Source organism: Apis laboriosa, unplaced genomic scaffold, assembly GCF_014066325.1.
Source record: "Apis laboriosa isolate Shangri-la unplaced genomic scaffold, ASM1406632v1 scaffold26_cov146, whole genome shotgun sequence".
NCBI classification, from domain to species: Eukaryota; Metazoa; Arthropoda; class Insecta; order Hymenoptera; family Apidae; genus Apis; species Apis laboriosa.
The window spans coordinates 2,659,955-2,675,913 of record NW_025222592.1 but is presented as its reverse complement, the minus strand read 5'-3'; the positions used below and the strand labels follow the sequence as shown (position 1 = coordinate 2,675,913).

The 15,959-nt window shown below is 22.9% G+C and overlaps 2 protein-coding genes across 2 annotated transcripts; both read left to right on the top strand.

Annotated features, from left to right (window-relative positions):
• The first annotated feature begins 3,359 nt into the window (after positions 1 to 3,359).
• On the top strand, positions 3,360 to 14,915 carry LOC122713927. The gene is made up of 15 exons (XM_043934767.1): positions 3,360 to 3,564; positions 4,460 to 4,529; positions 4,621 to 4,774; positions 5,624 to 5,836; positions 6,170 to 6,420; positions 6,996 to 7,142; positions 8,636 to 8,840; positions 9,341 to 9,570; positions 9,642 to 9,788; positions 11,612 to 11,925; positions 12,189 to 12,693; positions 13,561 to 13,704; positions 14,032 to 14,296; positions 14,393 to 14,559; positions 14,670 to 14,915. Exons 3-15 carry the CDS (start codon positions 4,687 to 4,689, stop codon positions 14,841 to 14,843), a joined length of 2,850 nt encoding a protein of 949 aa, XP_043790702.1. The 5' UTR covers positions 3,360 to 3,564; positions 4,460 to 4,529; positions 4,621 to 4,686; the 3' UTR covers positions 14,844 to 14,915.
• LOC122713851 lies at positions 11,575 to 13,062 on the top strand. Its single transcript, XM_043934656.1, has 2 exons — positions 11,575 to 11,925; positions 12,189 to 13,062. Exons 1-2 carry the CDS (start codon positions 11,663 to 11,665, stop codon positions 12,790 to 12,792), a joined length of 867 nt encoding a protein of 288 aa, XP_043790591.1. The 5' UTR covers positions 11,575 to 11,662; the 3' UTR covers positions 12,793 to 13,062.
• Positions 14,916 to 15,959: the final 1,044 nt, after the last annotated feature.

Sequence of the window (15,959 nt, the reverse complement as noted above, 5' to 3'; positions counted from 1 at the left end):
GCATATATTATATTTTAGTATGGACTCGAATAATGTAAAGTATTTAATGTATATTTGTAATATCGAATACGAGCATCGATTTGTTTCTTTTTTTTTGTTCTTTTTTTTCAAATTGATTGAAATTAAAGATGACCTACTTCGATAAATTTTTTGATTTATTAGCGAATAGAAAAATCATGTGTCATGAATGTACGAGATAATGAAATGTCGCATCTCTAAGCATCTATCGTGTAAAATAATTGTATAAAGCGTTAATTTATGATTTCATTATAAATTTTGATAAGCACTACTGATTGTAAGTTTGAGATTCTTTGATTTAAGCTTTTCAATTTTAGATCTTTTATATTTCTGTGAACAAAAATTTAAGATTAATAATTTAATTCAAAAATTGAAAAATTAAAAGAAAAATGGAAAATTTTAAAAATTCAAAAATGGAAGTTTCAAAATTTGAAAATTTAGAATTTTAAATACACAAAATTTTGACTATTAAAAGATAAATTTTATTTATATTTCTCATTACTTATTTATATCATAATAACTCGAAGATTTTAATAACTTAAGACGATTACCAAAGCATTATCCTCTTTTCAGATAATTGACAGCTATAATTAGACTCATCTGTTCTTTCATTCTAAAAATACACAATTCAATTTTAAATATAATCTCAAATTTATATTCAGAATTATATACATTAGTTCTCATATAACACATCAAAGTTTATAATAAGTATTATAATTATAATCTTAATAATTGTTACATCTCGTTAGTATCTGTGATCTTACATTTTGTAAAAATCTTACTACTTTAAGTTTATTATGTTTTTCGTGATGTGCGTGCAACGGAAGATGCAAAAAAAAAAAGCTTAAAATCATATACATGTTACTTACGTTTCGTAGATAGACCGTGTTATCGAATCGATGAGGCCGAAATTCAACGTGTTCCCCCCTACAACAAAAAAATAAAAAAATAAAATTCCACATATCTCGTATGTAAGAGGAAATCTGCAAGCATTTCTCCTCCATTCTCTCCGCACTTGAGTCGCATTTTCAATGCAATTGATTACGAAATTTATTATTTGAAATTGAAAATTTTATTACCAGAAGTGTAGAAATATTTCCAAAGATCCAATTTTAATCAAGATTTTAAAATTTTTAAAATATTATGATTCTTTGTAAAATCTTGTTCAATATCAATAATATTTAATTTACTAAAAAATTATAATATATGATTTTTTAATAAATTAAATATTAGTAATTATTTAGTTGAAATATATATATATAATTAAAATAAATTATTAATTATTAAAATAATTAAATAAAAATTAAATAAGTTTGTAATTAAAAATTCAATGAAATAATTTAGAAAACAATTTCACAATATTTTTCACTTTTATTTTATTTTTTTTTATTTTTTCCACAATTTGCAATATCTTCTCTCTTTATCAATTGTTAATTTTTTTATTTATATCTCGCTATTTATTTTTAAACTTTAAATCTCGTAATTGGAATTATGTTCATAAATATTGTTAAAAAATTAGCATATAATTGAATCTTTCGAGAGATATCTACACTTCTGACGTATGCGACATATTTATCTCGTTCAAAGCATTAAATTGATAATTCATTCAGGATGTATTTTATTTATTTTATGCATAACCGATTAGAGAACGGATTTATTAAAAGACGTTTAAAGATAAACGTGTGTTCTCTACAAAATTAAAAGTCTTTAATATAATTTAATAAACATGAAAGAAACAATCAATAAATAAATCTAAAACCAATCTGATTTTACGATTTCAAATCGTTCGTATACAATGATATAAATTAGGAAAAAATTAATAATACATATTTTCTTCGCAATAGTTGTACATGAGAAGAAGAAGTACAATAATTTTTAAAGGATTTGTAAATAATTATCGAATATTAATATTGTAGAAAAAAAGAAAAAAAAGATAAGAACGATAATGACCAATGGATTTATTCTATTTTATTTATAAGAAAAATCGGCGTGACTCTCGATCGAATGAAATAATACTGTTTCAGAAAACATGAAAATTCGGGGGCGCTATTTCGATTTCCGTCTCTGTCTTTTATTCTGTCTCTGTCTCTGTCTCTTTCTTTCTCTATTTATCTATCTATCTATCTCTCTCTCTCTCTTTCTCTCATCTTCATTCTCTTTTACTCTCTTTCTCTATGCCATTGTTTAATGCAGTTCCTGTTTAATGCCACGCTTAGACAATGTTTTTAGCGAATCATTGTCGCATTCCACGACGATACGTAACGAATTTAAGAATAAGAAAGAAAGGAATAATAAAAAAAAACAATAATAATTATTATTAATTATAATTATAACGGTGAATTTAAAAGAAAAAGTGTTTATTAGATCTCCGAAGGAAGCAGATTCGATACAAATTTCAAGTGTATAGTATTCAGCAATGTAGGCGCCTTATATCCAATAAATAACTTGTAGATTTGAAATAGATTGTGTTAATATTTATCCCATGATGATCCTTTTTATCTTTTTTTAAAAAAGAATATTTAAATAACAGTTTTAATAATATTATGACATTATTATAATGTCTGACGAAAGAAACACAATTTTGCAATTTAAGAACTGGATAAAATATAAAATATAAAAGAAATATAAATAGTTAAAGAATAATAGATATTATTTATCATTAATTATTAATTGTATTATATTTATATTATATTACTTTATTATATAATCCCTTTTATGAATTAGTTTTTCTTTTTAAATTAATTCTTGAAAATACAAAATTTAAGAAACACATTATACGTATAAATGATATAATTTCCATGTCAAGAAATGAAAGAAATGAAAAAATACTAAATAACTTAATTATTGTATAAATAAATAATTCTTTAATATAAATTAATCTTTTCCTAAAGTAGTCTTTTAAAATATAAAGTTCAAGAAATAGATTTATAGATTGTATAATTTCCACATTAAAAAAGAAATATTAATTATTATTAATATCAATTATTTTATTATATTATTTTATTATATATTTAATATTTAAAAATTATTTATCCCTAAATTAATTCTTTTGTCAAACAATAAATATTCCATATGACAATAGAATAAATTGATTTCGCAATCTAAAGCACGTCTCTCGTTAGCCTTAATTCACTAACAAAATGCTTCCGTATTGCAAACAAAAGATGTTAACTTCAGAACAATTACTCAGGCATATGTTAATACAATTATATAATTATATAGCCGCTAATAAAAAATTTTTGCAACGACAAATTTCAACTTATTAATAATCTTTATAATAAATCAATATCAACCACAATATGTTATTATATCATCTACCACAGAAACACAATAAAGAATAGCCGACAAGGGCTTCTCAATTAACGTTCTATGTCTGTGCACGTAATCGTAAACCGTATACTGCAGTTGTGCAAAGAAGTTCATCGTGGTCGTTTCGACTGCCAATCGATTGAAAAATTTTTGAAAAATCTTATAACGATTGTAATCGTTATATCTGTAATATAATTTGTATTTATAGTGTCGTTCAAAAAATAATTTTTACATCCTGTAAGTACATATTTTTGCAATAAAATTCCTTTAACTTATTCCTTTTACTTATAAGAATAAAAAGAATAAAAGTTTGCGATGAATTTCTTGATGTATTGTAATATTATTTTTGGAACCAAATTTTTTTCAGGAATAAAATACTTTTTTTTCATTACTTTTTTTTAATTATTTATAGAAGAAATAATTTTTTAAAATATTTTTTTTATTCACATACATATTATTAAAGAATTGTTTCATCGAAAAGAAATACATTTATATTTTATATTTAATTATTTAATAAGTAAGTAAAGTTTCATGCATACATAACATTCAACATGAAAAAATTATAAATAGATAATAAGTAATCAATAAATCAAAATTAACGATTAAATGTCTATTAATCATTAAAAATATTTTTTTTTAACACTACATTACATCACATATATACAATATAGTATATATATATACTAGTAGCTAAAAAAATTGGAAAATACATTAAATACGTATTCTTAAACTAAAGAAACTAAAGAAGAAATCTTTTAATTAAAAATTTGTCAAAGTAAAAAAAATCATTATTAATAATGTTATAGTATAATCATTATTAGTTATATCAATTGGAATTAATAAAAAGATTATTAAAAGCTATATATAATAGCTAAAAATATATATAAAAAAAGTGTTTTTAAATTTTTTAATTGGTAATAATATACTATTGTATCATTTATCAAATAAATATCTCTAAACTTTTATCTGCCATTGTATTTTTTATTTCTCTCTTTATAAAATTTAATATTCTTTTAATAAAAAAACAATTTTAAGAAACAAATATTTATCCAAATTTTTTTTGTCTCTGATGAATCGAAATTCTAATAATAACATATAGAATCATATAATCGTATATGACAATCGAAAATAGATCGTAGACAGGATGTCAGAGATCTCGCAAACAACATTAATTGCCGAGGACATGTCAGACCGAAGGCTAGGTATGGGTTTACCACGAGACTATCGGATTTCCCACCAGACCAGTCGCAATCGATTTTTAACCGCTGTTACTTTTTACCTATCGGTTTCTAGACTTATAAGCGATCTTATTACCGGAGTTACGGCGAACAGTCGCGAGACATACGTGAAATAGGAAGGATGGACAGATGGGCAGGGAAGGTGGCCGTGGTAACGGGTGCAAGTGCCGGAATTGGGGCCGCGATCGTCAAGCAATTGCTCACTCATGGTAATTCTTCACTCAAAAATACTTTTTTTTACCAATTGTTGTTTAGAAAATTTCGATCCTATATTTAATTCAACTCAAAAATTTAATTTATTTTAATAATTATTTCAGCGAATCTTGTACTTGGAATATATCTATGATATGCCTTTTGTAATTTGTATCATGCGCTTAAAATATTAGAAAGAAAATAAAAATTTATTTTTTTTATTTTTATTGGAAAAAGAAGTAAACATTTTTATTTTACTTAAGTTTCTGCAGTTTAAGTATAAGTTTTGCGGATATATTGTGAAAATATTAAAATTTATAAAAAGATTTTTTTTATTTAATGTTTATGCAACCCTTTATAAGATTATTAGCAATTGCGCAACTGGAAGATTGCACTTGAACTGTGCAATTGAAAGAATATTTTAAAATTAAATTCTAGAAATTTTAAAAATAATAAAATAAAAGATCATATTTTGAAATGTAAAAGAAATATTTTTATTTATTATTCTTAATTTACTCAATAGAAAAAAAAATTATAAATTTATTTATTTATGAAAGATAGAATATTTTGTTCTTTCATGTTTCATCTCGAATTTAAAAAAAATAAATAAATAAATTTCGATATTTTTGTATTAAACCACGAAAAGGAATGAAAAATGAAAATAAAAATGATTCAAATTTTAGTTTCTTTTAAAATTTAAAGATAAAACTTAAAATAAAAAAATTTCAAGGAAAGAATAACATACGAGGTATATTCTTTTAAGGAAGCATAAAATTTTTTTTTTTATTAATAAGAAATTAAAAATCTGATTTGATAATTTTTACAATGCACAGCAATTTACATATCGATGAATTAATTTCTGCAAGGGATGGTGGTAGCAGGTCTTGCCAGAAGAGTAGAAAAGATAAAAGAATTGGAGCAAGGGTTGGAAGAATGTTCGGGAAAGCTGTACGCCGTAGAATGCGATGTATCAAAAGAGGAAAGCGTGATCGCAGCTTTCGCGTGGGTTCAAGAAAATCTTGGCCCTGCAAATGTATTGATCAACAATGCTGGAATAACAAAAGAATCTTCTCTTATAGGTAATTCATTCAATATGATACTCTTAATATTTTGATAATTTAATTTGAACAAAATACAAATATAGAAATAATAGAATTTCTATTAAAAAAAATTTTTAATTCACTTGAATTCGAATCTAATTTTCATCGATTTAAAAAACATATTATTACAATTAATAATATACATTATAATTGTACAAAATAATAAAAATATTATGTCTTAAATGAATAACTTAAGTTCATAAAAAGTAATAAAATATTTTTTCCAATTTTTAATCAATCTCCAAATTAATTTGTAATTGTTAACTTAGCTACAAAAATCTTTGATCGATTAGCTTAATATCAAATCTGCAGATGGCAATTTAGAAGATTGGCGCTCTGTCTTCGACGTGAACGTTTTCGGATTGTGCCTCTGCACTAAGGAAGCAATTCGCATGATGCGAGAAACAGGAGGCGAAGGTGTCATAATAAACATAAACAGTCTTGCAGGTGAAAGAGTGCCTTTCATACCTGGATTCTCCGTTTATCCAGCTTCAAAAAGAGCTATCGCTGCTCTGGCGCAAACATTGCGACACGAGCTGACGGGAACCCAAATCAGGGTTACGGTATTTGCAATTATTATTTTTACTTAAATTATATTCAAAATTAAATTATTTTCGAATGAAGTGGAAATGATAAAAAATTGTTTTAAAAAATTGTAACTAAAAATATAATCAGTTACGACACGAAATTTATTATAAATATTTAATTTAACGATTTTTTTTTCAATTTTACAATTTTTGTTTTTAAAAAATTTCGCACAATAGAATCTTAATTTATAATTATATATATAATTATATATATAACTTATAATTATAATCACAATAGAATTTTAATCGAAGGAGCTTGAAAAACTGATACATTTTTTATTTCGTTATGAAAATATACATTTTTCCACTATTTCGTAAAAAGTAATAAAAGTATATTATTTTTTTAAACTCTCCTGATTGATTTTTTAATTATATGATAAAATAAAGCTTCTAAAAAGATCTGAAAAAGATCAGATTGAGATCAAAATTAGAAAAAGTCAGTAAATTACTATGTAATTACTAAATAAAATACTTTAAAAAACAAAAAGTGAGAAAAAAAGAAAAATATATTAATAACATTTCAAATTTTAATTTTTTTTTTTTTCCTGCAGGGTATTAGCCCAGGTTTAGTAGCCACAGAGTTAATGGTATCTTACAGCACGTATTCTGAGGAAGCATTAGCATCATTTCCCACATTGGATCCAGAAGACGTCGCAACAGCTGCAATATATATTTTATCATGTGCCCCGCATGTTGTCGTAAATATAATTATCCACTCTTCGATAATTGTCGAAAATTTAGAATGATATAAAAAATCTTCGAAAAAAAAAAATATACATATACATTATTACAGATTATCACACAGACTTGAATCAACAAATATTAAATACATAAATTATACACGTGATAATGAACTACCAATTTGATTTCTTATTTTCTTTTTTTAATTTGCAATATATACATTTAATATATTTTCAAAATCGATTCTCTTGAAAACAAAATTTTTTTTTTAAATGTTTTGTACTCTTTATTTTCGGTTTATTTTTTTTTTTTTTTTTTTTTTTTTTTTTTTNTTTTTTTTTTTTTTTTTTTTTTTTTTTTTATATATAGAAAATCATATCATTACGATAGTATTATAATATCTTATATTTATAAAATATTTTATATATTATGCATTAATATCATTTTTAATTATATTTTCAGGTTCAAGATATTATTCTGCGACCTTTGGGCGAGTCTTGGTAATAAACATATGAAACCATTCAAGATTTAGTTATACTTTAGAATTATTCATTTCTAATTATTGCACAAACGATTGTTATAGAGAGAAAGAAAATATTTATACTATCAATTGAAAATTGCACTTATTTAGTTGTTAATTAATAATTGTTATATCTTATAAAATTTCTTTAAACTAACTTAATACATTCAATACTAATATATTATTTGAAATTTTTAATTTTTATTCTTTGATTAAAATTTTTTAATTTTTTTCATGAAAATTTCAACTTAAAAAATCTTTTTAAATTAATTTAAAAAAAAAATAAAAAAATTCTAAATTTTATTAAATTTTTATCCAAAGTGTACGTATCAAAGATGATGAAGTTCGCAGAGATACGTGTAAATGATACATCTATACATCTATACATCCTTCAATTTCTCGATTATTCGTAACAAAAACAAATGACATAACCTATCCATCCTATATTCCATTTAAATATTTCCTGCAACCGATGTTTTCTCGTGATGGAGATATTTGAGCTTGGCGAAAAGAAGAAGATTTTTGCATATTCAAAAGAACGTTACAAAAATCCCTTAAAAGAAGCTCTTAAAGTGAGATAAATCAATATCATTTTTTATAAATCAGTAATTTTTAATTTATTTTAATCGAAAGATAATTTTTCTCATATGAAATTTTGTAAATTTTATTTTATCTTATAAAAGAATGTTATTTCAGATTTTATTAAAAAAAAAAAATTTATCAAAAAAATTAAAATAAAGGAAAATCATATTTCTTATATTTCTCATATATTTTACTAATTAGGAACTAAATGTTATTTTATTACAAAAATTAAAATCAGCAAAATCATAAAATTCCCTAGATAACTCTACTAAAATACAAGTTATGAATTAAAAACAATATATAGAAATAATACGAAAATATTCATTGAATAAGACTACGAAAAATTGATTATTTTATGTTTAAAAGTTTATTAAAATTTATTAAATTACAAATATATTATTGAACTAGTTGCGAGATTTATGGAATTATACAAAGACGCTTACCAAGAGACAAGAATTGCAGGAAGCGAGACATTTATTCAGAGAAGCAAAACATCTTATAAAAATTAAGGCAAAATTAGATCAAATTTATCGTGTAATTAACAAAGGATTGTTTCACAATCCAAGATTTCATTCACTTCATGCTATAAAAGGAGACATTCATTTTTCTGAAGGTTTGAAATTCTAATGAAAATATTATGCATAATATACACGATATATTAGAAATAAAATTGAGCTTGAATTTTTATACAATATATTAAATATATATTGGTAGATAAATTAATAGAAAAATACAATTAAATTTATTATTTTATTAAATAAATGTATTACAATTTTATTTGTATGTAATGTATGAATATTTAAAAAAAGAAAATTTTTATGAAAGAAATAAAAATTTAAAATGATTTTAATTTTAAAAATTTTGTTTTATTTTCCTTATCTTATCTTCATAGATTCAAGCTATAATAAATATTATTACACAATGTCAAGAAAAAATATTTTTTTATGTTTTATTAACATATATATCACATCTAAAAACTATTTGTTATACAAATTTACAATCTTCATAATCTTTTTGCATATTTACATTTTGAATTAAAAAAAAACTATTTTGAAAAAAATATTATTATCTATAAAAAAATCACAAAAATCATAAAAAATTATTTAATTTAAGGAAAATGGACAAAAGCCATCCAGAACTATGAAAACGCAAAGCTTTTTGCCAAAGATGATTATACATTGACGAAAGAGAAATTAAAAAATATTTACAATGATCAATTAGTCAATGCTTATAAGAAAAGAAGTGAATTCTATTGTGAAAATGATATGTTATTAGAAGCTTTGAGTGACTATGAACAAATTTTTTTATTTAAAATACCTAAAACGAACATAATGGAAATACAAGTATACGATCTTAATTCCTTATTGTTAATAAGTATTGATTAAAAATTAATTTCCAATATATAAATTATCAGGATAGGTTATTAGAAATTTTACGTCGATTGCAAAAATACGATAAATTTCGAATGTATTGGGATCAATTTATAATGAATCCTGATCCTATGAGGATTTCTGATTTATTAGCTGTACATGCAGAATATAAGATTCATCTTAAAGAAATGGCAACTGCCAGGCATATGCTTCTGAAAGCTCTTAGCATTAATAAAAATAATGAAATAGCTCAAAATTTATTACAAGTATTCTTTTAATAATAAAAATATTTATCAAATTTAACCCTGCAATAGCACACTATTTTTTTTTTTTTTTCATCATCGATTTCACACACAATTCATCAAACATTAGGATAGCTTTCGATTATTTATTTTTAGATAATTCTTTTTTTTTTAAAGAAGATGTTCAACATCTTATTAGGATAATGAACAACTTCGGTGTGCCATTATAGAGTTAAAATAATTATAACCTTTCTATTGAATTAAATCTCAAAAATCTTTTGATATTTTCCATTTTTTTATGAAAAGTAAATTTGATAATGTAGAAATCAATATTAAATCGTCTAATCTAATTTCAAGATAAAAGTAATGGATTTCGAATAAGACAAATTATATTTTTGACATAAAAATAATATTGAAAAACTATTTTTAATTGATTTTTAAAATTACAAAAGATATAAATAATTATTAATTAATATACACCAAAATATCGAATATATATTCAACAATATATTCATATAGCAATTTCATCATTCTTTCTTCTTTTTATAATTCAAATTTTTCATTATTCATTTATATTTACAATTCAACTTTCTCCAATTTTTAAAGATACTAATACTATTTTCAAAAATTCTTCATCAAAATTCTTCATTCCTACGCAATAAATCCTATTTTTTTAGTATCATTCGTCTCAATCTATCTAATAATCAAAATATTAAGTTGATTGGTAATAAATTTATTTATCCTTTGTTCATCAACTCTTCATATTATCTGAGCAAAAAGTGGCATTCACTTTTCTTTGCTATAGCCACATACTTTTCTATCTTATACTTTATTAGATTTATATATGGTTTTTCAAATTTTTTTATTTTTAATAGCCATATTTTTGCATTTGCATATTTTTTTGTTCAAACGAAACTAAAATTATTATATTGACGAAATTGATTAAAGGACTAGAATGATTTATCTTTCGACATTTCTATTATTTATTTTTATTATTTATTTTTTATTTCTTAATGAAAAAAAAAAATAGGAAAATCTCGTTGTACCGAAGTAATTCCAAGACTTCAAATTACACGCAAAAATAAGCAACATCAACTGAGATTACAAATCATTAATTCTTCCAGAATAGCTATATGATTATAGGCAAAATTTATTTATTAAATTCTTTATGATTTCAGTAAAAATGCTTTGAATGAATTGAATATTTCGCTCACATGAAATATTAGAATTTTATTTATCCGAATTTGTTTGCAGATTAGAACAAACATTCAATTAATTTGTTCAATTAATTTAACTCCTATCGATTAATTTCATTATATGAATATAAACTGCTGTTATTTAAACAAGAATAAAAAATAATTTTCAGAAAAATTTTTCAACTTTTATATAAAATCATATATTTTGATATATTAATTAATATAGTATAATCTTTAAAAAAAAGTATTAAGTTATATAATATATATTTTATAATTATTTAATATTATTTTATAATATATATTTTAAAATTATCGTGTTTAAAATTATTATCATTTGAAATTTGTTAAATTATTTTGATGTATTGGCAAATACTATTATCAATATTTGAATGTTATATGATGTTACTATTTTCATATATTTAAACAATTATTTATTATTGAATTACAAATATTATAATATAAAATTTAAAATAAGTTAAGTTTAAAAATCCATTACTTTATATCACTTTCTTGTAAATTTTAGAAACTAAATATATCATACATGTTATATATTTATCATATCACATATACAAACAGGTTGTATTTAGTACTGGTCATGCGTTATCAGCCTATACTGTTTTATGGTGCATGCATTCTTGTTACGACAAAGGTTTGGTCACAATTGAAAAAGCACTGGATTGTAATCCATACAATCCAGGATTTAATTTATTAAAAACTGTAGTTTTACGATTGTCTGGTCGTTTCGAAGAAGCAAATATATGGTTAGAGAGTCTCAATAAAAATTTTTTTAAACTAGTAAAACCGACAAGAGACAAAGAAAAATCGATCATGGGAAAGCTTTCGATTAGAGAAACAAGAAATCATTTGATCAAACAATGGTATCTAATACGGTAAAAATATCAATATTTTTATAGATATATATATATATATATAATAAATATTTTAATTCAAAATTCTTCCAATATCAAATAATCAAACAGTATCATAGATATTCCATATTTGATCCATTTTATATTTTTAAAAACGTATCAAATAAAAATATAAAAAAAATATAAAAAAGCATAAAAAAATTGTTACATTATCGATAATAATATTGATAGTATTATAATACGCTATATGTTTATACGCCAAAAACTTCGAACTTCGTTTACAGATATGATATGGCGATGCAATGTCTGTTAGAGAACAAAATCAATATGGCAATACAAATTGTATTGAAAAGTAACTTAGTTAAACAATATCCAGAATCATATCTATTATTAGGCGACTGTTTTGTCAAACGTAATGAAATTAATTTGGCACTAAAATCATATCTCAAATGTCGAAAAAAGATGCGCAAACTGAATTTACCATTTTGTCAAAAGACTATCGATTTAGCGGAACGAATAATCGATATCCTGAACGATAAAGCAGAAGTGGCGATAAACAATAGAGATTCGAAACGAGCCATTAATTTAGCTGAACAAATACTTCAAATATTTGATGAAGATAAAATACCATTAGAAGAATTACGTTTACAACGTAGTCGTGCCCTTATCCATAAAGCTCGTGGTCTATTTCAAATAGAAAATAATAAAGTGATTCGGAAAAAACAAAGTTGCGAGATTGCGGCTGATAGTTTGAGGTTTGCTCGCGAACTAAATCCGGATCTGTATCAAGTTTTATATAACGATAGAAATATGGAAGGAGTTATCGATCGATTTGCGCCACAACGAAAATTACCTCGATCTTTAAAAATCCTTATGCAATTTTCTTAATAAATTTTCGTACAAATTTCGATATATTTTTTATATAAATTTAAAAGAAAAAAAAGAATTTTATAATATTACAATTATTTATAATTTTCGAGGCTAAAAGATCACGTAAATAAGATCATTTAAATTTGATCACGTAAATTGTATCGATTGAAGCAATGTTAAAAATACACATCTGATGCAATATTTGCAAAATGTTACTCGAACAAGAAAATGCCTGTATCTCTTTTTATCACTTATCCTTATTTTTAGTAAACACATATTTTAAGAAAAATTACATTAATATCATGATGGTACATATTTACAATAATATAATTTTTCATAATTAAATAATTTGATCTAAAAATATTTTTTTCGATTAAAATCATTTTTATAATATAAATCGTAATTTTCAATAAAAAATTCTTTATAAAATTTATTGAAATTTTATTTTATTATTGTAAAATCACGTAAAATTTATACACATTGAAAAAGAAAACTTTTTTTTTTCTAAAAGATATTACAAATATTTATTATTTAAATCAAAATATATTTAATCTATAATATAATAAAACTACGGTCTACCGTATATTAGTTAAAAAGACAAAGTCTGGTTAAAGTATCTCTGAAGATTAACGCGACCTCGGTAATCTTGGGCCACAATTTGTTTAATATAAAAGAGGCACCGACGCTTCAAAATTCAGATACATTTTATGGTTTCAATTCTACGGTTCTCTCTCGTATGATTACAAGTAAAAAAAAAAAAAAAAACAAGCAATTTAATATATCAAGGAATTCGCAATGGAACAAAATTGGGTTGATAAAGTTGTTTTAGTTACTGGAGCTAACTCGGGCATTAGCAAATGTCTAATAGAATGTTTAGTTGGCAAAGGAATGAAAGTTATTGGAATTGCTCCACAAGTCGATAAAATGAAGGTATATAAGATTTTTTTGTAAAAATGTTTTCTTAAACAAGCAATAATTAATAAATAATAAAACTTCATAATAAATTACATATCTTTTCCATAATAATTCTTATTTTTTTTTTACATTATGGATTTATCACTTTTTCATTTATAATTATGTTGTTTAATTTATAGATTGTAAAACATTTCATTCATCAATCAAATTAATAAATTTGGATTTATATAAATATAATAATTTAAAACAATTTCATGTACTTTGAATCTTTACTTTCTTCTTTAAATAAAAATTACATCTGTTTATTCCTAAAATTTAAATTTTATTTATTCTACTAAATAGACTCTTGTTGAGGAACTAAAATCGAAACCCGGAAAACTAGTTCCTCTTCAATGCGATCTTTCCAACCAGAACGATATTTTGAAAGTCATAGAATGGGTCGAGAAGAACTTAGGAGCTATAGATATTCTCATCAATAATGCAGCTATTAATATTGATATTACAATGCAAAATGATGAAGTATTAGATTGGAAGAAAATTTTTGACATAAATCTTCTTGGACTGACTTGCATGATGCAAGAAGTTCTGAAATTAATGAAGAAAAAAGGTAAAATTTCATTTTTATAAAAACTTAGAAAATTATGATATATTATGTATTTCAAAATATAAATTTTTCATATTATTATACTATTGTATTTTCTAGGAATTAATAATGGTATTATTATAAACATCAATGATGCTTCTGGACTGAACCTACTACCAATGAATCGTAATCGTCCAGCTTATTTAGCCAGTAAATGTGCATTAACTACCTTGACAGACTGTCTTAGGTCTGAATTAGCACAATGTGAATCCAATATCAAAGTCATTGTAAGTTTTCAATTATCTTCATTCTTATATCTAGAAATATAAATTTTAATTATATCTTCTTTATGTCAATTATGTCTTCGAAATTTTAAATTTGATAATATATATTTTAGTCCATTAGTCCTGATTTAGTGGAAACCGATATGACTGCACAATGGTTAAAAGAAAACTCTCGTCTGGCTTTGAAACCTAAAGATGTTTCCGATTGTGTTCTCTTCGCTTTACAAACTCCTGACAATGTCTTGATCAAAGAACTGGTTGTCACACCGAATCGTGAAACGATATAAAGAAAAACCAAATACCACTTATTATTTTTCCATATGTTTAACAAAAACATAACAATTAATACTTGTAAATAATAATACAAAATAAAAATTTATCAACATCGAAATATTTGTAATATTACTTCTTTCTCATGGAATATTATTATTATTAAATATAAAATAGTATAATTCAAGCAAAAAGAATATTTTATTTATCGATCGTGTAATATAATGAGATAAAAAATAAAATAATAAAATTATTACATTTATAATATAATAAGATTAAATTCCTATTATTTCTTAGTATTAAATAAATAAATTATGTAAATTAAATATTTACATAATATAAAATTTACAAATATAGAATTTTCATAACAAATATTAATTGCAATACTATTAGATATCACGATCTTACAAAATGGTCACTTCATTAATCCAAGAAGCGGCGGAAGTTCATTCTCCTCTTGATCCGACGGATCATCTGAACAAAACTGATAAAAGATTAATTCATTATACTCTCCGTTTTCTTACATATTACTCACCTAAAATTCATTCATATCATTTGAAAAACATTTCTATAAAGTATTAACACAACTTTTAATAAATTTTTGTATAAAAAAAATATTTAATAAAAAAAAATTAAAATAAAATATTTTTATCTAAAAAAATTACTATTTTTTTTTGTAAAAAAAAAAAAAAGAGATTTCTATAAATGTTTTAATATATTTTTCTTCCTTATAAATACATTAATATTTTCCTATTATTAAAATTATTTGATTAATCATCAATTTTTTAATATATTGTTTTTATATTATAGGAAAAATAATAATATATTTCGTGGAAGAGAATCTATACTCACATATTTATTTTCTTCTTGCTCTCTTGAACAAATACATGAAAAAAAAGTGTACAATCTACCGATATTAATTATATAATCATAGTAATAGAGATATTTTCAACAATAAACATTAATTAAGGAAAGGAATTCAGGTTATATTCAAAAATAGTGTCAATAATAAAATAATCAAACATTTTTTATTCCTGCTTCCTGAACAGATGATTAGAATTTCTATAAAATTCTTCTTATCATCAAGATAACAAACGTAAAGTTTCTAATTAAAGAAATAATTGGATAACTAT